This window comes from Somniosus microcephalus, chromosome 3, assembly GCF_052327205.1.
Source record: "Somniosus microcephalus isolate GS21.2 chromosome 3, FLI_Smic_1.0, whole genome shotgun sequence".
NCBI lineage: Eukaryota > Metazoa > Chordata > Chondrichthyes > Squaliformes > Somniosidae > Somniosus > Somniosus microcephalus.
Genome location: NC_140989.1, coordinates 47082288 through 47107893, shown reverse-complemented (window position 1 = coordinate 47107893; position 25606 = coordinate 47082288). Strand labels below are relative to the sequence as shown.

Sequence of the window (25606 nt, the reverse complement as noted above, 5' to 3'; positions counted from 1 at the left end):
CCAAGCAGGTGGCACAGATCAGTAACAATGTCCCTCCAGAATCAGAGCCTTCCCAAACACTGCTCCTCCGACATGTCAAGGCTTGTCAACTGCTGCCTAAAGACCCTCGCAGCATCCCGTCGGATTGGCCGACCTCCATTGCCCCTCCTCCTTCTGGCCAATCCCGGCCCTCTCTCCCGCCGTCTCTCTGCCCCTTCACAGTGTTGGGCGATGAGGCCGTCGCCCTCCAAAGAAGCTCCCATTCCGATGCCAGTTGGTCAAAAGGCTTTTAGGTGTAGTGCTGCAAGTGCTTCGGACAGTTTTGAAGGTCCCAAGTACTCTAAAGCTAAATTCCCAAAACTCCGCTCCACAGTAGCTCGCCAACTCTATCCAGCAACGATCGCAATGAGCAGGCCAAGCGGCTGAAGATTCTGCACTAGAGCTGTCCCCTTTAAATAGCGGCCCCCTACTCCGAGAAGGGCCTGCTAGCCCTCCCTCGAACTGTCACTAATAGCGCTAGGTGTTAAGGCTCTGGGCGCCACCCAATATGCGCTCAGGCGCTCCTAAAAGGCGTTGCACACTGAAATGACGTCATGATCTGCTTGCGCTCGCGGGCGCGCGCAAACACTTAGCGCAGGCGCTAAATGTATAGTCAACATCTGAGTTGTCGCTATCTTCATAGCGACCGCCCCAACATAGGGTATCGCCCCAATTCTAGGTCTCTTTAGGCGCTCAGCGCCGGCGCTACCAACCAAATTTCTAGGCCATGGAGTTTTACAGCACAGGAAGAGGTCCTATCATGCAGCTGCCAGCTCGCTGAATCATAGAGGATATCCAATGAGTCCCATTCCTTTGCTTTTTACCCATACCGTTTAAAAAAATGATTATGGATTTTACTTCCACCATGATTTCTGGTAGTGCACTCCATATCCTTAAAATCCACGGTGGAAAAAATTGTGTCCTAACTTTTCCCTTTGTTCTTGTGGTGCGGAGTTTACATTCATGCTACTGACTTTTTGCTGACTAGAACTGGATGCGGTCTTCAAAGTCAGGACCTATCTTTGACCCCTACTTTTCTAAGTATCTACACCATATTGGCCTAGAAATTCAGGCGCGTCAAATTTTGGGCGCGTGGTTGTTACAGGGACCTGAGTGGTAAGGCCTGAGGTGCCCCCAATATTGGGCCGCTTGCCTCATTTCCATGGAGCTGGTGAGCTGCGAAGAGCAAGAGGCAGCTCGTTGATGAATCACAAAGGACGATTGGGCTGCTGCTGGCTTCACAGCGGCCCTCAGGTAAGTGAGGAAGGGACACAAACGGGTAGCAATCCTGCTCCTCCCGGCTTCATGATCAGGCAAGTATATTTTTAAAAAACTTACCTGGTTGGTTGCAGCCTAACAGGTGGTCGCTTTAAGGACCACCTGTTAGGCTGTGTGTAGGCCTGGTTTTACGGAGTACAGCGTGCGCTGCCTCATGGAAAACCAACCTTACATTGGGGCCTCAAACAGGTGTCAGCTCCCCCCTAACTCCTCAGTGTTTCTGGACTAGAGAGGGCGAAGGAAAAAATTCAGCTCATGCTGACCTCTGACCTCTGCTGGGAAATGCACGTGTGTGAGGGCAGCATCAGGCTTGGCTTTGATGCTCTCCTGCAGGAAAATGAGCTGCCAACAGTCGCACGCAATAACTGGCCACTTGGCCAAGTCATCAAGGACTGGAAGTGCCTGAAGAGCTATACCCAGTGTTATAGAATGTGTTTCAGGAGAGGAGAGGAGAAAATTGAGGGAAAATAATAATAACAAAGGTAACATTTTAGTTAAGAAACAGCACCTCATCTTTCTACTGGGCACTTTACAGTCTTCGGGACTCAACAGTGAGTTCAACAATTTCAGATCATAACCTCTGCCCCCATTTATTCAGACAGCAGGTGTTGCTGATGATTCTGATATTCCCATTTACAGCTCCTCTAGATCCATCTTTTGTTTCTTTACTTGTCCCATTACCATCTCCTTTCACCTTGTACCATCACCCCTTTTGTCATTTAATCTCTCCTGCCTTCCACCCTATCACAGACCTTCCCTTTTGTTCTTTCCTCCCCTCCCTTTCCCCTCCCCCGCACTTGCTTAAAACCTGTTACATCTCCAACTTCTTCCAGTTCTGACGAAAGGACATCGACTTGAAACGTTAACTCTGTTTCTCTCTCCACAGATGCTGCCTGACCTGCTGAGTAATCCCAGCATTTTCTGTTTTTATTTCCAGCATCCACAGTATTTTGCTTTTATAACATTTTGGTTGTGTGGTTTTGTTCCTCACCAACAAGTACTAAGAAAAACAGTGCCACAGCAAACACCTGCATTCTGAAAATAATATGGAAAAAACTTTTCTTTTCTACCTCGCCCCAACCCACACCAAGTAAAAATAATGAAATCATGGTCCAAACTTTAGCTTTTCTCTGACTCACCGTATGAGGACAATGTTTTTCCGGGGAACCTCTTTGAGATCGCTGATGGAAGTAGTTTTCCCAGCAAAGCAATAGTTGGGATTGTAGTCAGTCATGATGGTGGAGGTTCGCAGCTTGCTGAGCTTGTAATCGGGACTCTGCAGTTCCATCTGCATGGCTTGCAGCTCTTGGTGCTTGAGGCGGTACACTACAATAAACATTTCTCAATGCAATTATTTATGACACTTCAGCTACCATATTTCAAGAAGCAGGCATAAGTTAGCGTGGGTCTTACTTGTCTCTTTTTTGGTGCTCCTTAGGGTAAGTCTCTAACACCACTTAAAGGGAGCCTGCACCTCTTAATGCGGAGGTGTACTGTAGCTGCAGACAGCAGGAAACATTGAAAGGTGCAAAATGGTTGCAAGAGGTCTAGAGAGGACACCCAGCTTCTTCGATACAGCATGGGAGGCCCTACTCCAGGTGTTCGATAGGAGCAGGGAGATCCCGTTCGCCCGGGGGGTATAATGCCCTCCAGGAACACCTCCGCCGCCAGTAGATTCCGCGGCCATTCCTTCGGGATAGGTAGCATTTAATGAAAATGGGACAGAAGGGACCTAAATTTAGGGTCATACTTTAGTTTGCCACAATATACTGGATGAGTAAAAGTGTCCTTCAATATTTCAACATAAACCATGTTCCAAAGGCTGCACTTACCAATCATGATTCCGGAGAAGGCGAGCAGCAAGGCTGCTACCACAACTGACAACACCACCCAAAGCACCAGGGAGAGTGGCAGGTGACCCTCTGAGGGCACTAAGAAAGAAGAAAGATTATGAGGAAACTACCAGTAAAATAATAAATCATTTTATTCTATTCCTAGTCTTCCCCGTTTCCATCCCTTCCCTATTTTTGAACCCATGCATTGGCCTCTGCCCACCCTCACTTAGTTGGGAGAGTTGTGGGGAGTGCTCCAGGTTGCAGAGTTCTTCATGACTACCTTAGCCATTCTCAGCCAGCAGTTCCATGCTAAGCCAACAGTCTTCAGTTAGTTTGTGAGGTTAGATACTCTGTTCAATGTTTCACACCTAAGATACATCAGCGTTCAGCAGCAATAGGTATGTCATAGCATCGTGTTACATTTGTGTAATACATCTAATCTTCCAGAAAGTAAATTCAGCTGTTTTGGGGCTATGATGATGATTAAATGGGCAATTAGAGATGGGCAATAAATGCTGGCCTTGCCTACAATGCCCACATCCTAAGAATGAATTTTAAAAAATGTTATTTAAGATAAATCTGAAGGGGGTTGAAAAAACCCATGTCAAAGCTGATACTCACAAATGCAGGTAACACTGTCTGAAGCCAAGATTTTTCCAGATTCACACAAGCAGATGAATTCTTCTTTAATATTGTCAAATACACAGTCATTATGTTCGCAGTGGCTGCAATTTAAATGCAGCACAATTTCAACCTCCCCGTGGCTTTCTGTCACTGCGTGGGGAGAGAGGAACAGATACAAAAAAGAAACAAAGTGTGAGAGATAAAGATAGAAATAAAGAGATAGAGAATAGAGCAAGAAACAAAGAGACCCAGAGAGGAATAGAAAGCTAAAGGGCAGGATTTTCATTGGGCCGTGGAGGCGGGATTGAAGGCGTGTGGGGGGTTAAAATCCCGAAATCGGGGGGCACGAACCCATCTCGCCCCCAACCCGCCTCCATGTCAGTTTCAAAGGAGGCGGATACCCGACCTGTGCTGGGACCCACCTCCCCGAGGCGGGAAGGGGATTTGTGCCAATTAACAGGCAGTTTTTAGCCTAATCCCTATTTTTATTGCTGAAGTGTGGGATTCCCGACGGCTCCAAACCACGCCAAGTTAGCGAGGCGGACCGTCGGGCTGAAGGGCTTGGAGGGTTCCAGATGTCCGGTGTTCAGGTGAGTGATGGGTGCATGAGTGAAGAGGTAAGTGTGTTTGGTCTGTGTAAAGTGTTTAAAGAAGTTTTACTTACCTTTACTTACCTTTACAGCCTTCCTTCCTTCAGGTCTCGGGAGTCCCTCATCTCACCGGCACAGAAAGCAGAATGGCCGCGAGCTGTCAAAAGTTGCAGCATTCAGCTTTCTGTTCTGGAGAGATCTCTAAATCAGCCTGAGAGGAAGGAATTAACTTAGTGTACAGATTGTCAGTGTTTGACAGCTTCAAAGAGCTGTCAAACGCTGATATTTCATCTGTCAAAAGTTCTTGACAGATGAAATGTCAATCTGTGATGTCACCTGTTGTTGGGTGGCCCTTAATTGGCCTGCTGAGTCCGCTGGGCAGGCTCAACAAGGTCAATCAAGTGAAAATCGCGTGGGTTGGCCACAACTCGATGGAGGCGGGACTACAACTCCGAAAGTTGTAGTCCCGCCTCCTACACGCCTCCAGAATCAAAATCCAGCCCAAAGAGTCAGACACAGAGATCAAGAAAGAAGCAAAACCAGAGACCGAGAGGAAGAGGAAGAAAAAGAGACAGACAGATAGAGCAAGAGACAAACAGGGAGTCTGCATTGAAAAAAATTGACATGAACCTAATGGCTTATTTACTATGAAGAAAAATACCTGAATTACACTGGGTAGATTTTGATCTTCACCATCTGGACAGTAATCTGGTGTAGCAGGTCACCTGCCCATTATAGAACCCACCCGATTTTCATTCCATTGATTTATTTTCTTGATGCATCTTCAGTCATGTGTGAGAAAAGTTCAATACAGCAGGAACATCTGGTGATGACCTACGGACTTTAGCCTAAATTTTCCAAACTACAGTATTTTGACACCAGCGTTACTGCAAAATGGGTTAATGGCAGTGTTAAAATCTAGGCCAAATTTGTGTCTTGCAGCTGGTTAATGATAACATCCCATAAAATAATACAACTATGATAGGCCTGCCCGTAGCTCTCACATACCTGCCAGTGCTGGGGTGTATATTTCACCAAGTGGACTAATGTAAGAAACACCACAACCACCATCTTTTTCAGGATGATTATTCTCTGTTGCATTTCCACCTGTAGTTAATCAGACATGATTCAATACCCCTTGTCATCCTTCCTCTCATAAAACAATTACATTGTTTTACTAATTGAGAAAACACATCATTAGAATACAAAATCAAAATATAAATTTTTATCAACGTTACTTCTGCAAGACTTAAGAAATAAGATTTTATAAAGTAACTCTTTTAGCTTTTCAGATGGCTCCTTGAGTAAATACCTGGTGTGGTTTTAAACTTCACAAACCAGGAGTGTCCTGGGTTTGATTCCCAGATTATGCTGAGTTAGCTGCTCAGTCAGGGCAGCAGTAGAAGTGACCGCAGCAAAAAAACACAGCCATGCTTCCTGTTCCTAATTGCTATCTAGTGAGCCTGCTGGAAAGTCTCCATATGGGAATTTCAAGTAAGGACAGGGTCCTGCACGTTAATAATGCCCCCCATGGTTCAATAGGCTGCTGATACTTAGGGCGTGAAATTCGTGTAGGGCCAGAAACCAGTGCAAAATGGATGACTAGATGCAGGAAGGATGTTCCCGATGGCGGGGGAGGCCAGAACCAGGGGTCACAGTCTAAGGATAAGGGGTAAGCCATTTAGGACAGAGATGAGGAGGAATTTCTTCACCCAGAGAGTGGTGAACCTGTGGCATTCTCTACCACAGAAGGCAGTTGAGGCCAATTCATTAAATATATTCAAGAAGGAGTTACAGGAAACTTTGTGTTATCCGGAGGCTAAATGTCCGGCAAGCTCGAGCCACCAGCAAAAATCAGGAGCCGTTTTGTTAGTTTTTTTTTCTTCTCATGGCTTTTTTTTCCAACAGTCAGGCTCTGCAAAGTCTCTGTAGCTTAGCAACAGCTTCAGAGAGACGCTTCCAAGGTACGGGACGACTGTTTAGAAGCTGTTGCTAAGCAACAGTGTTTGTTGTCAGATACGGAGATGAAAAGCTCTGTATGCTTCAACATTAACGCTGGTGTGTCCGGCAGTTTTGAGGGAACGGCAACAGCTCGGTCCCATCGGTGCCGGATAGCACAAAGTTTCCTGTAGATATATTTCTTAAGGCTAAAGGGATCAAGGGATATGGGGAGAAGGCAGGGACAGGGTACTGAATTTGGATGATCAGCCATGATCTCATTGAATGGCGGAGCAGGCTCGAGGGGCTGAATGGCCTACTCCTGCTCCTATCTTCTATGTTTCTATGTATATATATATAAACACACACACACACGCACAATATTCCTCTGTGCAGTACATGGGTGCCATCTACGATGCTCTGCATTAGTGAGAAACCTGGCACTTGGAAAATATTATGTGCCCTGTTCAATTGATAACTCCTTTCCACAAGGAAAGTAATGAAAATGTTGCCTCTTGTGAACATTTACATGATTTGTGGACAGCTGACTGGCCAAACTGGCATGTGTCATCAGTGATGGATTAGAAGGATCCAGTGCCATAATAATGTAATGGTATGAACCATTCCTGTAAGTTGCCTGGAGATCAGCCCGCAACACATGAAGTGACTGCTTCTCTTGTGAAGTGGATGTGGCAAAGACAGATTTCCTGTAACATGTGTCGGTAGGTATGGTGCGGTCTGTAACAGGGAGGTCCTGGAGTGGTGATGTGTGTGGATATAATGGTCTCCTTGCACCTATACTTGTTGAGTATATTCAAGACTGAGATCTCTAGATTTCTGGACACTAAGGGAATCAAGGGATATGGGGATAGTGGAGTTGAGGTAGATCATCAGCCATGATCTTACTGAACGGCGGAACAGGCTCGAAGGGCCGTATAGCCTACTCCTGCTCCTATTTCTTATGTATCCCCCTCGTGAAATCGTCTTCCTCATCTAGATCAAACAACACATTAGAACCTCCAAAGAAATTCCCAGCTTCATCACTTTGTATGGTATTATTTAAGTTGTAGCAGCAACCAAGAATAATGAATTATCAGCAACAAAAAAATTGCAAAAATGCCACACTTCCAGCAACAAAATCATGGAGCAAAATGCAAAGAAGCATCAATGGTAACTGAAAATAGAGCCACACTTAGCAAACAAATTCAGCAATAGCAATCTCCCTTTACAATTCCTAATTGGGAAGGTCGGGTCACAGGTTTAGTGTTAGTGATGTGCCTACTTTATATTGGTTAGCTGAGAGCCGGGGGCGGGAGGGGGTGGAATCCACCCAAAGACACTTAAAACCCAGCAATTTGACAACTTGTGTAATTTTCAAACCTCTCATCAGCCTTCGACTGGCCTGCAGCACAGCCTCTCCCACAGCCTGACAGCTCTCCTGCAAAATGTGGCACAGCGACGGTACACATCATGTCACAGCAAGAAGCCATGCGGAGAGCAAAATTTGTCCTTAAACTGCACACATACCTGCTTACTAGTCGATGTATATTGCTTGCTCTCTGATTCTCTCCCTTACCTCAGGGAAAGCACTTTGTTTTTATTTAGCGTGAAGTCTGAAATAAGGAACCCCTGATTGGGAATCCAATGCAGGGAGAACCCACGTCCCAATACCCTGGCATAGTGTGTGACTTTGCACCACATCGCAGCAAGATTTATCGTCAACATAAAGGGGAGGTGCTACGATAAAAATGAGAGAAACTCAAACCTCTATAGTCTAGCGAGAAGATGGTTAACGTACAAACTGAGACATAAAATATTAATGAGGCAGAAATTCCGATCCCTATGGGTGTGTACTGACCCGTAGGGACATCGGAAATGCCGGTTTCAGGCATGCACTGCACATGTGCTGGAAACCGGCATTTCCGATCTGTCAAGAAAGCTCTTGACAGATCCTCCGGCTGCGGCCTCTGCGGGTGGAGAGTTCTGTTTTTTGGAGACCCTCCGCCCGCAGAAAACACTTACAATTCTTGCGCCTGTAAAAGCAGGTACAAGGCCTGCTTTCACCAGGCTAAGAGTTGAAGAAAGTAAAAAAAAAAAAATTTCCACTGATTTATCATTTTAAAATACTTTAAAGAAAGGTAAGTTTATTTTTAGCCCCGTTAAAAACTTTAATTATTTTTTTCAAAAATTTAAATTTTTGTTTAAAATAGTTAATTTATGTAATTTATAGTCATTTTAAAAATGTGATTTAAAAAAAAAATTTCTTTGAAGTTTTACTTATGTTTTGGGGGTGATCTCTATTCATAGATTTGACAGGTCTTCCTGTCAAATCTATGAATGGAGATTCCCTGCTCTGATTGGCTCCCCATGGCCCACGTGATCCCAGGGACGTTGCGAACTACCTGCGCCCCTGGGATACGCGTGCCCTGCACACCGGCAGTTTGAAGAGGCACAGCAACGGAACTCTGCGCCTCCCGGGAGCCTTCCGGTCCAGGCGGAGATTTTTCCAAATCGCAGGCCTCCGCCCGCGGGAGGCCTGCGAACGGAATTTCTGGGTCCATAGACTAAAATATTACTTCAAACTAGGACATTTTCAGGCAGAGGCACACCCATCAGGCAGTGACTGTGTGGAACAGGCTGCACTGGCTCCGACTCAGCAGGCAGGCATATTTAGAGCTGTGCCATCTGCTGCAAGGACACCTGTAACATAGGGCTGGCATTGCCCATGGCAATAATGGGAAGCTGCACCCTCAACTGCTACTTCCCTCCCCTCCAACCAGACATGGTTCTTGCTCTCACCTCATTCTGCACCATCTCCATCAAACTAAAAATTGGAGTGTTGCACCGCTCCATCACTTGGCCACGGACTGACTTCCTACGTCCACATTTATTGTGCCAGCTGCTGGATTTTGCCAGGTAATTTTGTTACCCAAACAACCTTTGCAAAGGCTGACATACACATGAGAATATTAGCAGGCTGCATAAGGACCACCAACATTTCTATCCCCATACATGGCCCCTTACCTTTAAATTTACTCATCAGTCTCACCCCTTCTTGTGAGCTCACTAGGTCAGGTCCAAAATGGGCTGGGAGCTTACCTATACTATGTAAATAAAGCTGATGCTTCAAAAATCGGGTAGAGTCGGCCTACTAACAATCAGTCAAGTGCCAATAATACAGCTCCCAATTAACATCCAATCAGAAAATCTACTCTGTTCAGTCACCCTAACCACTGGTTCCATCCATATCCCTTTAGTCATAGTGTACTTATACAGAAAACAATTGTAACTTACCAATATACCCTCCACCCCCTCCTCCTGCTGTGCAAGCTCCTCCTCCACCTCCAAAGCCTCCGCTTGTTATCCAGCCCCATTTCTTGATGGCCTGTGGGCAGGATTGTCCGCCTTTAGCACCTTCGGTCAGTGATTTGCCAGACCACAGCGGGATAGTGACATCACTCCAACCACCACCACCCCCTGTATAAAAAAAAAGGGAATATAATTACAGGAAAAAAGTGGAATCCAAATGGCCTCCATATGCTTTGTTCATGACACAGTCTAAAACAGACAGCTTGCCCTATTTCACATCTGTCACGTCTCATTTATTTCTAGAACTGTCACTATTTTTTGTAAAAATGCTACTTGTTTTTGTGTATCGCCATTAAAAATAATCTCGAGTTTACCTGATGGCTCAGTTTCACTGTGGCACAAGGTCATGTGGATTATCTGGTCATTTATCTAATTTACTGTTTGTGGGACCTTGCTATGTGTAAACTGGCTGACATGTTTGGCTAGAAAACAACTAACCACACTTCAAAAGTCATTCATTGATTGCAAAATGCTTTGGACATCTGAGGGCTTGAAAGGCACTCTATAAATACAAATTCTTTCGCAGACCAGTAAGGTCCCAGGTGCAAAACCTGTTCTGTGATAAGTTAGCTGACTTATGCAGGATGCCAATAGAGACACGACAATTGGCCTATAAAGGGGAATTCCTGATCACTGTCCAGTAAGTCATGCTGGACAAGGATCATGAGTGGGAATCTTGGTTGAGAGTTGGATGGGGACAGGATCTGTTGTAATGTTCGCTATTGTTGTTTAGCATCCACTACTCACTGTTTAGGCTCATGCACTATGAAAGGCTAGTTGGATGAGGCAACAAGAGGACAGCCAGTGCCAGTGCGCCTGTAACCCAAGAAGGCTCTGTTCACTGGTGTGATGCTCCCTCTTATTTTGTCTCCCTTCCTCCCGTCATCCCAACAGGGAAGCGCCTGGCCTCCATTCAATCCCTTGACACAAGATAGAGGTCAGACAATCACTCCATGGAGCATCACGGATAGAAATGATTACAAAGAACATTCTTAATAAATTCATTACAATAATCTGAATAACTATAATTGAAACAATAAATTGTTTAGTATTTCAAATTTCACTTGGTCTCTTTGACATTTGTTAAAATGAATAGGCAATGCACAATCAATTTAATGGCTGACTGAGCAACCTGAAGTCATTAATGTCCTGACTGCAAGTGGTGCACTCATGTTGATGATGAACCAGGCTTTCTTATATACATCAGACTGGATAAAGTAGGGTTTTTACTAACTATATCATGTGAAACAATCTGCAATAAGTTGTTTTAAGTGCCACATTTATAATGAAACATACCTTAGCAAGAATAGAGTTTCTGTGATAGGATGATCGGTGTGTGTGTGATATTAAAATGTTCGGTCGAGGCAGTTCGAGATGCAGTACAAGAAGGAGATTCCAGTGTGCAAAATAATTAATGCGAGTTAGATAACAATAGAGAATCTCTTTCAATATGTGTCACCAAGATTTCAGTAAGGTAAAATGGTGTATGTGTAAATGGTAGTTACAGGTCTGTCACTGGTGCTGGTAGTGTGAGAGTAAGCAGTTTGAGCTAAAGAATTTCGAATATAATTCAAGAAATGTGTAATGCAACATATAAGTGCAATTTTAACAATAGCATATTTGTTAAATGTGTCATGACATCAGGGGAGTGTGCTATTAATAAATATGGGCTATATGAAAAGTGGATTATGATGATACAGAATAACCATCACAACTGCAACTTTCCCTCCAGAGTATTAATAAATATGGCAAGGGCACCAATTTTAATTTATTCAAGGCCTTCACGCAATTATTCTTTTCTATTTAATCCCTTCCTCTTCTGGAGGAGTACTCTTGCCGAGTATGGTTCCACAGGTGCTGGCAGCTTTTGGGTACATCACTCAAAATGGTCATTCTTCAAATGTGAGCCTAGAGAGTGAAGGGATGAATTTCCCTGGGAGTTCTCCCAATTAAATCCCACTTTTCCAGGGTTTCTACAGAGTCATCCTAAACTGCCTCGGCCGAACTCCAAAATCACAGTTGGTTGATCAGGAGAACCATGAGGAAATTCACAACCTCAGACTTTTCAGCCATGGTGACATTATTGTTGAGGCTGATTCTGTCCTTGATCTACATCCACATTGGATAGTGATCAGGTAAAGAAAGCCTGACTGATTTTTTCTTTTCTATTCCAGGGACATTGAGTCCAGTTGTAGAGACCCTAACTAACTAAGCACAGACCAGGATCAAACTATGTTTCTTTCCACATCTGGAATATTTTTGCCTCTATCAGAAAATCATGGGTTGTGGCCTCACTCCCGAGACTTGTGCACCTAACCTAGACTAACACTCCAGTGCAGTACTGAGGAAATGCTGCACTGTCGGAGTTGCCAACTGTTGGATGAGATGTTAAATCGAAGTCCTGTCTGCCCCCTCGTGTGGATGCAAAAGATCCTAAGGCACTTTTCTCGAAGGAGTGTAGGGTGTCTTGGCCAAGATTTATCCCACAAACACCACCAAAAACAGATGATCTGGTCATTTATCTCATTGTTGTTTGTGAGATCTTGCTGTGCGTAAATTGGCTGCTGTGTTTCCTTACAGTACAAGAGTGACTACACTTCAAAAGTACTTCATTGGTTGTAAAGCACATTGGGCTGCCCTGAGGTTCTGAAATGCACTATATAAATGAAAGTTCTTTCTTTATTGTACTTTTGACAGCCTTCTTCTCTACTAAGTGTAAGGAACATGATAAGTTAATGGATCTGGTTCTCTTTAACGCTATTGTATTTCTGTAGGTATAGCAACATTGTAATGTATGGGATCAGTATTGCAATTTTGAGTCATGTCATAGATAATATCAAAAAACAGGCAGGAAGGAGGGTAAATGCTAAACATAAAATATGGTGGAATATGTCATTGACATTTTATGAGGCTGGAATTGTGTTTATTTCTTATATTGAAATGTTAAATTCAAATTTGGCACGAGGTGATCTTTCTTTAAGATTCAGGGTGAATGAAATACTTAGATTTGATTCATTCATAGGGAAAGATAACAGTAGGAAGTAGGCGGATTAATATTTGTTTTCTCTTATTACTGTAAAATAAAATTTAAAAAATAATGGAGGCCATTTGGCTCATTCTTCTCACAGAAACCCACAATCCCACGTCACATCAGCTAATTGCATCTTGAATGATTGCAAAGATTTTCCCTCCACTAACTTACCCATTCCAGGTATTAATCACTGTTTGTGTGGCCAGCAATGCAAGTTCCCATCTCAAACAGGAGAAAGGTCCATTAATATATGCAAGTGTGGCCAAAGTGGTGTCAGAATGTTGGCCCAATTTCGTACCTTTAGCTCCCCATTTTGCTAGTTCCTGTTCCTACCCACAAATCATGGGCAATCGCTGAAGTCAAGTGCTTCTTTTAAACATTTGGAGGGTCCAACAGCTGATACCATATACTGCTCTGAAATGCTGAATCCTTAAGGCATTGCGTGAAAGGGGGTTGCGAGATGTTTATTTAATGAGCTTGTTATAGCAAGCAGCCTAGCTTTTTTTTTCCCCCATGGAGGTACGTCTGGAAATCCCACTAACTTTGGTCCACTTGGAGGAACAGGAGGAGGGGAAAGGAAACAGTCATTCTGTGGGAGGGCCAGGATGTGGGAGGAGGCCTACTCTCACCTGCCCTTACCCTCCCAACCAAGAGCACAAGCCAAGGAGAACATTCTTGCGCTTGACTGAAAAGCAATGCACAAGGAGGCAAAGCTTCTCCGGGAGGCAGTGACAGATTGTGTCACTTGCTCCAGGAAGACTTGCAGCCAATTTCCAGGACTAATGCTCGTGTGAAGGATAAACATCAGCACAGACTGGTTGGCCCAAACAGCCTATTTCCTTACAGTAATTTCTATGTAATACACTTTTGACAAAATAATGGACAGACTTGTGGAATTCAATCCCAAAGCACCAGTATAATATCATTTAATAAAAATTGACCTTTATTATTCAGTCACTGTAAATCACTGCCCATGATGTTATCTTCTGCATGGAATTAGATAACCCCTATTGTTTTAAATAGCAAATCTTCTGACTCACTGCGAGCAACACCATGGTGATCTAAGAACATAAGAACATAAGAAATAGGAGCAGGAGTAGACCATTCGGCCCTTTGAGCCTGCTCCGTCATTCAATAAGATCATGGCTGATCTTCTGCCTCAACTCCATTCACCAGCCCTATCACCATATCCCTTGATGCCCTTACTAGTCAGAAATCTATCGACTTCTGTTTTGAATATACCCAATGACTGAGCCTCCACAGCCCTCTGGGGTAGAGAATTCCAAAGATTCACCACCCTTTGTGTGAAGAATTTCTTCTCATCTCAGTCCTGAATGGCCTTCCCTTTATCCTGAGGCTGTGGCCCCTGGTTCTAGACTCCCCAGCCAAGGGAAACATTCTCCCAGCATCCACCCTATCAAGCCCTGTAATGATTTTGTATGCTTCAATGAGATCCCCTCTCATTCTTCTGAATTCAAGAGAATACAGGCCTAGTTTACTCAATTTCTTCTCATACGACAGTCCCGCCATCCCAGGAATCAATCTCGTGAACCTTTGTTGCACTCCCTCTATGGCAAGTATATCCTTCCTTAGGTAAGGAGACCAAAATTGTACACTGTACTCCAGGTGTGGTCTCACCAAGGCCCTATATAATTGGAGTAAGACTTCTTTACTCCTGTACTCAAATCCTCTTGTAATGAAGGCCAGCATACCATTTGCCTTCCTAATGGCTTGCTGCACCTGCACATTCACTTTCAGTGACTCATGTACAAGGACACCCAGGTCCCTTTGAGCATCTGTGTTCCCCAATCTTTCACCATTTAGGAAATACTCTGCCTTTCTGTTTTTTCTACCAAAGTGGATAACTTCACATTTATCCACATTATATTCCATCTGCCATGTTCTCACCCACTCACTGAGCCTGTCGAGATCCCCTTGAAGCCTCTTCACATCCTCTTCACAACTGACACTGCCACCTAGCTTTGTAACATCAGCAAATTTAGAAATCTGACATTTAGACCCCTCATCCAAATCATTGATATAGATTGTGTATAACTGGGGCCCAAGCACTGATCCTTGCGCTACCCCACTAGTCACAGCCTGCCATCCTGAAAAAGACCCGTTTATCCCTACTCTTTGTTTTCTGTCTGTTAACCAATTCTCAATCCATCTACAAGTGTTTGAAAAAATATAGCCAAAACCACTAAAGGTAAGTTGATAATTGATTTATTCTCAAGTCTTGGAAGTTTGAATTCTTTTTTAAGCTGAAGAGCGTTGAGTGTCCTTTATTTTTTGAAATCTTTTTTTACCTTTTGCAGTCTCAAGATGAAGTGAATTGATGAAATTGATCCACACAAGTTGTGTACTATAGTGAAGGGTTCCAATACCAAGGGAACCAAGGGACACAAGATCAAAATTGGGAAGTTAGGGGTAAGAAAGGAAGTCAGGTAGAACAATTTTAAACAAAGGATTTTGAGCTTGTGGAATAAGTTATCAGCAAAGGCCATTGAAGCAGGTGGTATAAATGGACGCAAGAGGCTTTTGCCTGTATAAAAGGCCCTAGCAGGCTTCTGTAGTTTCAGTTTCCAGGTTGTCTCCATTCAGTAAAGACTTGTTATAATCAACTCCTGCAGTCCGTGTCTCAATTATACACGGACATAATACTGGCGACGAGCAGATACGAACTTACCTACAGTCTGCACCACCTCATGGGGATCCATCCCTGAAGCGAAGTTATCAGAGGTCGAGGCCAGAAGGAAGGAAGAAACAGTAGAAACGGGCGTCGACCGTGGGCATCCGCCTCTGAGTCAGCGGAGTTGAAGATTTGCAGGAGAGGCTGTCGAGAGCGGGGCTTGGTTATCCTGTCGATGGTGCTTCAGCTAATCGGGCTGGTGGCAGGTAGTACACTGATCCTTCCTGGGCTGCGGCAGTCTAGAGTTCGAGCGGGTGGCTTGCAACGGGGCCGAGCAGCGTTGTCGGGAAGAGGAGAGAGAGGGTGGAGCACACAGGGCGCAGCCGGTGCTACGAAGCCGGGCAGCGTACAGACCCGAGAAGAGGGAGGCAAGAGTCCCACAGGGTTGTTCTGACGACGGGGAAATAAAAAAATAAAAAAATTAAACGCACAGAAAGCCGCGAGGAGCTGCAGTTTGCCACAGAAACTGCGGAGAGCGGCGTTAGCAGCAGCGCGGGGGAAGTGCGCAAAGACCATAGGGTGTCGCCATCAAGGCATAAAACGCCAGCAACAGCGCTAGCAACAGCGGAGAAGACAAAAGCGCGGGAGGCGCCATCTTAATCCAGCGGGGAAGAAGGCAAAGCGCGGGAGGCGCCATTTTGTTAAATCGGGGAAGAAGGCAAAGCGCGGGAGGCGCCATCTTAGATTTTCAAGATGCCAAAGATTGGCTATATCACTGCCTTCGATAATGCAACAGAAGGCTGGACCACGTATGTGGAAAGAGTCGAGGTATATTGCGAGGCAAACGAAATAGCCGATCAGAAAAAGGCATCGGTATTGCTAAATTTAATGGGCGCAAGAACGTACGGCCTATTGCGGGACCTGATTACTCCAGCCAAACCGAAGGCGAAGAGTTTTAACGAAATTGTTGCTATCCTACAGGAACACCTAAACCCTGCACCACTGCTGATAGCAGAAAGATTTAAATTCCACAGGAGAAATCAGCATAAAGATGAGAGCAATGCTGATTACCTTACGGAACTACGCATGCTATCAAAACACTGCCAGTTCGGAGCAGGACTGGCAGATACCGTACGGGACAAATTTGTCTGTGGACTCCTGAGTGAAGGAACCCAGAAGAGGTTACTCTCAGAGAAAGAGCTGACGCTAGATAAGGCTTTCAGCGTGGCAGTATTGTACGAAGCAGCAGCCAGGGGAGCTGCGGAAATACAACAAAAGCCACAGGAATACGGCACCCACGAAATGACACAGGGATTTGCAAAATGTTATTGCTGCGGCAGAACAACCCATGACCAGAAGGACTGCTGGTCCAAGGACAAAATATGCAGGCAATGTGGAAAGATGGGACACATTGCACGAGTTTGCAGGTCTGGGAAGAAGACCAACGACAACAAAAAGGCTACCAAGGAACCGTACAGGAAAGTACAAAAGATGACGGACAGTAGTTCCGAAGACCAGATGAGCGATAGTGAATCCGGGGACAAGAGACTAAGCTGTCTCAAACTTCACAACGTAATCGCAAAAGAGGATCACCGAACCATTTGGGTCACCCTCACGATAGCAGGGTCCCAAGTCAAAATGGAATTGGATACAGGATCAGCTCTAACCGTCATGAATCGACGAGACTACGAGCGGCTATTCTCACACATACCCTTAAGAGAGACATCCATTGTCTTGAGGATGTATACGGGGCAAAAATTATACCCCAGAGGAAAAATAAGGGTGCCTGTCGAATGCAACGGCAAGAAAATACGGAAATTGTATCTCTACATACTGCAAGATGGTGGACCACCGTTATTGGGACGTGAATGGATCAGAAAGATAAGTTTAGACTGGCACTCCATTCAGGCACTGACGGTGGCTGGTAAAAAGGATGACGACGTCACTCCTGGACGATTGTCAACAATCTTAGCTGACGCCAAAGAGGTATTTCAACAAGAACTGGGCACTCTTAAAGGCGTAACCGCCTCGATAAAAATAGAGGAGAATGCAATTCCCAAGTTTTTCAAAGCAAGACCGGTACCATATGCAATTCGCCCAGCCGTCGAGGCAGAGCTGGAGAATCTGGAGAATGCAGGCATGTTATCTAAGGTAGACTGGAGCGAGTGGGCGACACCTATCGTTCCTGTCATGAAGAAAACGTTAAACAATAAGTCTGAGGAGCCAAGGAAGGTTCGCATCTGTGGGGACTTCAAGGTGACGGTGAACCCAGTCCTTCACACAGTACAATATCCTCTTCCAAGGATAGAAGATATCTTCGCCTCACTATCTGGAGGGAAGTGTTTTACAAAAATTGACCTAGCACAAGCATATTTGCAGATGGAGGTTGAAGAATCCTCTAGGAAGTATCTCACGATAAACACTCACAAAGGTCTTTACCAGTATAATCGACTGGTATTCGGAGTAGCATCAGCTCCGGCGATATGGCAAAGAGCGATGGAACAAGTTCTGCAAGGGATTCCGGGGACTCAGTGTTACTTAGGCGACATCCTAGTGACAGGTGAAGATGACAGTGAACACCTTGCCAACCTAGAGCAGGTGCTCACTAGACTACGTGAACATGGGCTACGAGCCAATCGCCCCAAGTGCTAGTTTTTTAAGAAACAGATATCGTATTGTGGCCACGTGATTGATGAAGAGGGGTTGCATAAGTCCCCTGACAAAATTGAAGCGGTAGTTAAGGCTCCAGCGCCTGAAAATGTGTTGCAACTGAGGTCATTCCTCGGAGTGGTGAATTACTACCATAAGTTTTTGCCGAATTTGTCCACAATTCTGCATCCACTGAACGCCCTACTACGAACGGGAGTAGCATGGAAATGGAGCGATGAATGTAAGCGGGCCTTTCAGAAGAGTAAGGACCTAATCATTTCAAGAGAAGTATTGGCTCACTACAACCCATCACTACCGATAAGACTGGCGTGTGATGCGTCTCCCTACGGCATTGGGGCGGTACTGTCACATAAATTCCTTGATGGTTCAGAGAGGCCGATAGCTTTTGCGTCACGCTCGTTAACTTCAGCCGAGCGTAACTATGCCCAGATTGACAGAGAGGCCCTCAGCCTGGTGTGGGGGGTGAAGAAGTTCAATCACTACCTGCACGGTCAGAAATTTACTCTACTAACTGATCATCAACCTCTCGTCTCCATTTTCAACCCTCAGAAGGGCGTACCGATAATGACGGCACAACGGCTACAGAGGTGGTCCCTTTTCCTAGGGGCACACCAATATGACATCGAGTACAAAGGAACTAAACAGCATGGGAATGCTGATGGATTGTCGCGCCTACCGTTGCCGACGGTGGAAGAAGAACTGGCAGTGGATCCAGTGGAGTTATACCACTCGACTATAGTCGAATGTCTCCCTGTGACGAATGCAAACATAGAAAAGGAAACACGAAATGACCCGACACTCTCCTGGGTCTATGATTTAACGGTGAAGGGATGGCCAGCACATGGCGAACCACTGCTGCCAGCATTGTCGCCGAGAAGAGAACAGCTGTCAGTGTGCAGAGGAACCTTGCTGTGTGGATCCAGAGTAGTAATTCCACCCAAATTGAAGGATAGAGTGCTCAATGAGCTTCATGAGGGTCATCTGGGAGGGGTAAAAATGAAGAACTTAGACAGAGTGTTTGTGTGGTGGCCGGGAATCGATAGAGAAATCGAAGAGATGACCAAGAGCTGTACAGGATGCCAGAAGGTCCAAAACGCCCCACCACAAGCCCCTCTACATCCATGGGAGTGGCCCTCATCTCCATGGCAAAGGGTGCACATTGATTTTGCTGGTCCCTTTATGGACTCGATGTTTTTAATTGCGGTGGATGCACATTCAAAGTGGCCAGAGGTAATAAAAATGTCCTCAACCACCACAGAAAAAACTATCACAGTCTTACGAACCATATTCGCCAGGAATGGGCTGCCTGAACAGATTTGCTCTGACAATGGACCACAGTTTGTGTCTGAAGAGTTCCGGAGGTTCTTAAAGAACAATGGTGTTAAGCATTACACATCCGCCCCATATCATCCAGCCACTAATGGATTGGCCGAGAGGTTTGTTCAAACATTCAAGAAGGCTATCAAGGCAATGTGTAATGAAGACATACCCTTACAACACAAGGTGGATAACTTCTTGTTTGCCTACCAGAATGCGACACATGCAGTTACCAACCAAACTCCAGCCATGATGTTCTTCAATCGAAGACTACGATGCCGCTTGGATTTGGTTAAGCCAAACGTCAGAAGAGATGTGGAGAACAGGCAGTTTCAGAATATGAATGAAAGGCCGACCAGGAGTTTTAAGATAGGTCAACCAGTTTTGGCCCGGGACTACCGCACAGAGAAATGGCAGCCAGGAACGATCTGTACACGGCAAGGACCTCTAATGTATACCGTGGACGTTGGAGAGAGCATTGTAAGACGCCATGCTGACCAGATTCTAGAGTCACTGGAAAACGTCAACTCCACACCACGATCTGATACACCTGGCGATGAAACCGAAGTACCAATTGCATCTACTGCAGAATCGGTGATATTGGAAGCAGACGAACCAAACAACGACATTGATCCCGACGCAACCTTGCCAGAAGAACCTGATATCCCAAAGAGGCGTTATCCAGACAGAATCAGGAAGCCTCCTCAAAGACTGAACTTATAATTGCTTAACTTCAACCAATGTATCTAGCAACCGTAATTGTAATTGTAATTAGTTATTATTTAGTTGTTAAATGAATGTTATGTACTGTTTATCTAAAAGGGGAGGAATTGTTGTGTATGTACCTTTAAGGGAATAACTGGTCTCAGACTGCAGTACCGGCAGTGACCACCCCTGTATAAAAGGCCCTAGCAGGCTTCTGTAGTTTCAGTTTCCAGGTTGTCTCCATTCAGTAAAGACTTGTTATAATCAACTCCTGCAGTCCGTGTCTCAATTATACACGGACATAATAAGCTGGTAGCAGAAATACGATCCTATGTCCATTTCCCCTCCCTCCCATTGACTAAGCATTCTGCCTCCGCTTGACACTGTGCCGAGTTGAGATCAGCAACTCTCCATCAGGGGGAAAGCAGTGCTGAAATGTCAGCTGGGATTCAAATTTACATCTGGGTCGTCTAGTTCAGGGCGCAATGCACTAATTTATCATGTCAACGATCCATTTCAATGGTTCACTGAAGGAAGGACAGACTTGAGGTCACACTGAGGCCATTTACTCCGAGCTGATTAGTTACACAAACTACACAATTACTTTAAGTCACCTTAAGTAACACTTACAAATTGCATTTGAGGTAATAAAACACAAATATTATGCTGCAGTAGTTTTAGTTAAACTGTGATTTGAAGTGTTAATGACATATCAAAGATAATATCTGCAGAGTGGTTTGCAGAGAGACTATTTGTGACATTCCAAATTGGATGTGAATTGGTGAAATGGGATATAATGCCAATGTGTCAGCAATCTACTTGAAGTAATTATAAGGAGATCGATAAGGCTAAGGGTCGAAGGATTTAAGGCTTCATAAATTAAGGAACTTTACAGTGTGATTGCTTTGCAAGGTCATGTTATTCCCACAATATAAGAACATTACAACAAGTCTTTGGAATGCTTCTTAAATTCAGCCTGAGACTTATGAAAGCAAAAGTTATAGCGAGCATGAATTACAGGCAATAATAAAAGAAAGCTGTTCTTCCCCCTTCAAGTTGTTAGAGAAAATTATGAATTGCTTGATCACTATCCATAGTTAAATAGCCCACTTGTTCAGATTCATGCATGAAGAATGACCACTTGGGCAATGTTCTGATTATGTGGCCAAAGTAAAACTGTAACCTATAGTGTGTCAGCGCCCTCAGGAAAAGACAAATCTGAAGAAAAAAAATCCAAACTCTCTGGACTTACTGTCTGTTTTCATCCACAAGGCAAAATCTCTGTGGAATAGATTCAGTTTTTTTGAGTTAAAACTGAGACTATTCAAGGAGTTAGAATAATTAAAGAAGTGAAAATAAAATCAGATTTTATATACATATCTTTAAGTGGTACCACATTACCCTCGACTGGATAACATGGATAGGCTGATGTGGAAGGAATCCAAAAGGGCAAGTGTGACTACACCGGTCTCTGCCTTACGCTGATCTTTTTGAATTCAAAGAAAAATATGCTTGACTTTTTCTGTTACCTTAAGGGATGACTCCTGAGAGGTTCCAGTGCCCCAAGCTGAAGAGAATATTTTAGCGTTCAAAGCAGAGATAAAAATTCCCTGGCAACTATAATACTCCTTCTGGCAAAATATAGGCTATAGGCCTAGAGGGACTGGTATTAAAATTTGCAGACGATGCCAAAATAAAAAGCACAGTGAATTCTTTAGATGACCAAAGGAAGCTGCTAAAGGAAGTGACTGACCTGCAGCACCTGACCTCCCATTCACACCTGGAACAGAGGAATCCGTTTCTAGCATCTCTTCTGGGAAACTGGCATCTTTACTCAGGTAGGCTTTGCCACCTCCGCCTGCTGCTACCATCAATGGGATTGGTTCTCCGTTGTCCATCTGGAATATTTCAGAGAGGCAAGCACAAGTTAAATATAGTTAAATGAAGTTAAACTGCACATATTTTCCTCATGAGGAAAAGTTTACCTCTAATTGAAAATCTGCATCACAATTAAAAAATGTACATATAAATATGATCTTGTTTTCAGTTTTACATATTTATTTTAATTGTTTGAGTATTTTATAGTGTCAGCTGTGGCTCAGTGGGTAGCACACTTGTCTCTGAGCCAGAAGGTTGTGGGTTCAAGTCCCACTCCAGGGACTTTGAGCTCATAAAGCTAGGCTGACACTCCAGTGCAGTGCTGAGGGAGTGCTGCACTGTCGGAGATGCCGTCTTTCGGATGAGACTTTAAACTGAAGCCCCGTCTGCGCTCTCAGGTGGACGTAAAAGATCCAACGGCACTATTTCAAAGAAGAGCAGGGGAGTTATCCCCAGTGTCCTGGTCAATATTTATCCCTCAATCAACATCACTAAAAACAGATTATCTGGTCATTATCACATTGCTGTTTGTGGGAGCTTGCTGTGCACAAATTGGCTGCTGCGTTTCCTACATTACAACAGTGACTACACTTCAAAAAGTGCTTTGAGATGTCCGGTGGTTGTGAAAGACTCTATATAAATGCAAGTCTTTCTTTCTTATACACAAGACACTTTCCTCCATGTTCCTTCTACTGAAGGTTGCATGTGTGTAAGCAACTTGCAGACTGATTAAAGTGAGACATTGTAACAGCCTTTATTTATGGCCACTGAACCGGGTCAATTAAAAGAAAGCAAGACTTGCATTTATATAGCGCCTTTCACGACCTCAGGACATCCTAAAGCGCTTTACAGCCAACGAAGTACCAATGTAGGGAATTAAGCCAATAAACCCAACAAAGACATTATGTAAACAAAACAATTCTAGCAGAATGTAAGATTTTGTGAGTCATAAAGATTAAATAAGAACTTTGCTCTCAATGGAAATGCAGTCCAAGTGTTGATTTGCTAGAATGTTTAAAGAGAAAGGGATATAAATTCAATGACACAGTTGGTTCCACAAAGCCAATATATTCTTGCTGTCATTATGGTTGAATATAAAAGAGATTTTTATTGCAGTTATAAAGTGCTGGTTAGACTTCATTTGGAATAATCTGTTCAATTTTAATACCCCACCTTAGGAAGGATATACTGGCCTTGGAGATTGTTCAGTGGCAATTCTCCAGAATTACATATAAACTGCAACATGAAAATGGGCTGAAATAAATGAGAAGGTTAAGGGGTGACCTGTTTGAGGTGTTTACAATAATGATGGGATTTGACAAAGTAGATAGGGAACAAATCTTTCCTCTGGTAGGGGAATCCAGAACAAAGCAACATAATCTTAGAATTAGGCCTAAACTGGTCAAAAATTAATCCAGAATAGATTTTTCACACAAAGCGCTGTGAGAATGTGGAACAACTGCCCCAGAAGGTCATAGACACAAAATCAATCGAGGTGTATAAAAGGTGTGACAAAAATGAAATGTTTATGTTTAAGATTTAGGCATTTTTAATTCTGTCACAGAACATCAGGGGGAGAAATTCAAAAATATTTCACCTGGTTTTTTGGGTCTACTCTTTCTGGTGGGAGTGATTGAACAAATCGACTGTAAATTAGTAAAACATTAAATAAAACTTAACAAATTAAATTAGAATTTGATTGGCCGGGATGATGATGCACTCCAGTCCCCACGGCACCCACCGGTCGCGGAAGGCCTCAAGTGTGCCGGTGGACATCGGGTGCTCCATCTCCAGGGCCACCCGGGCGCGAACATGGCCGCGGAAGAGAGGCAGGCAATTGGGCCAAACGACCCCCTCGACCGCCCGCTGCCTGGACCTGTTACTGGCTAATTTCGCCAGGCCCAGGAGCAGTCCTACGAGGAGGTCCTCCGATCTGCCCGCTCCCCTCCGCAACGGGTGACCAAAGATCAGGAGAGTGGGACTGAAGTGCAGCCAAAAATCGAGGAGCAGCCCCTTCAAATAGTGAAAGAGGGGCTGCAACCTCTCACATTCTGCGTATATATGGAAAACGGACTCCTCTAGGCCGCAGAAAAGGCAGGCGGCCTGGGAGTCCGTGAACCTGTTTAAAATCTTATTGCATGGGACTGCTCTGTGCAACACCCTCCAGGCCAAGTCCCCAATAGAAAAAGGGAGGACTCCCGCGTAAAGAGCCCACCATTGGGGATCTCTGCCTCCGCCAGACGGCAAGATGGTGTCCGGGCGGCAGATGAAGATGGCAAAGTGGAGAGTGTGCAGGAGCAGCCCGTACAGGAAACCCCTCCATGCAGAATGAAAAGGCACGGAGGGCATTTCCCCGAGACGGCTCAAGTTGTGAGGCGTCGGTTCCCGAGAGGGGTGTTTTTTTCGGTCTAATGTGAACATCAGGCCGTGATCTCCCATGCGCGATCTCCCCCGGAGAGCATTAGCCGCCATATTGAATTTGGTGACTTTTTGTCATCCTGGCGGCTGACTGTTAAGCAGCGGGGGCCTCATTAAAATATTTAACTATGGTTCCTTCACCCGTTTAAGGACTCTTTTCCCAAATTGAACTGCAGGAGCACTAGATTCAGATTCTTAACCCTGTTAAATAACTCTTGGCAGCAACCGTCGGCAAGTAGGCTTCATCAGCGATATTTAAAGGGATCCTCAGCTTCATTCTGGCAAGTCTCTGGTTAGTCTTTTCAGGCTGCGAATAGGCTGCTTGTGGGCTTGTAGCCCTTTTTTGGCTATCATGGCTGCTATAGCTCTGTTCAAAACTTGTGGACATAGACTTTTAGGAGTTTCAGCACTATCTCTGAGCAGGGGCTTCAGCTCATTATTGGTGAAAATGAGGTATGCTGCTCAGTCTGCCACTGGGGCTGGAGCTTGATGAGGAGGAAGAGCTGCAAGGAAGATAGCAGGGACCTGCAGATGCTGGTGGAAGAGGGCAAAGGAGGGGAGGTCGCAGGAGGTGTTCCGTAATAGAACTTACCATCTCAACTCAAGTGAGGAGCTGTGTGTATAGCAGCTCCGCTTAAGCAGGGACGCTATTACAGCGCTGTCATCTGTTACAGCACCAACTGCAGCCCAGCATTGGGCCTAGCACATCACTACTTGTGCCTGTAACGGTGATTGTAGCCCTGAATTCCTATGCCTCGGGGGCATTCCATGCTACAACAGGTGACATAAGTAAATTTCCAGTCCATTGTTGCATCAGACAGCTCACTGATATCCTCCTTGCTAAGCGCAACCAATTTATCACCTTCCTAATGGAGGCAGCTAAGCAAGAGGAAAGGGCTCTGGTATTTGGCAGGTTTGTAGGCTTCCCACAGGCCCAGGGTATCACTGCAATGCCTTGCTCCATATGAAGGCTCCAGACCATTTCTCAGCAGGAAAGGCTTCCACTCCTTGAATGTGCAGCTAGTGTGTGACCACAGGCAGAGAACCAGACCTCAATCCCTCTGCTCTTCCACCCAAGTGTCAGGCTGGCTGCTTGGGGACAAGTGGCATCCTCTGACCACATGGCTCAGGACTCCTGGCAAGTACCCAAGCACAGATGCTGAGGAACACGACAATCAGAGCCATGCCTCCACAAGAGCTCTGATTGAACAACTATTGGCATCTTGAATAAGAAGTTCCACTGCCTGGCTGGGTCTGGAGGTGTTCTACAGTTTAGCTCCAAGAGAGTCTCCAGATTTGTGCT

The 25606-nt window shown here is 44.8% G+C and overlaps 1 protein-coding gene across 1 annotated transcript in view; it reads right to left on the bottom strand.

The window, feature by feature from the left end:
* LOC147121021 (ALK tyrosine kinase receptor-like) overlaps positions 1–25606 on the bottom strand; it is a 970192-nt gene that overhangs the window by 101230 nt on the left and 843356 nt on the right. The window contains exons 15-20 of the mRNA XM_085977636.1: positions 21761–21905; positions 9578–9760; positions 5354–5452; positions 3738–3905; positions 3129–3227; positions 2436–2622 (exon numbers count right to left, since the gene is read on the bottom strand). Of these exons, the coding sequence (XP_085833762.1) occupies positions 2436–2622; positions 3129–3227; positions 3738–3905; positions 5354–5452; positions 9578–9760; positions 21761–21905 (881 nt within the window). The remainder of the gene's footprint in view (positions 1–2435; positions 2623–3128; positions 3228–3737; positions 3906–5353; positions 5453–9577; positions 9761–21760; positions 21906–25606) is intronic.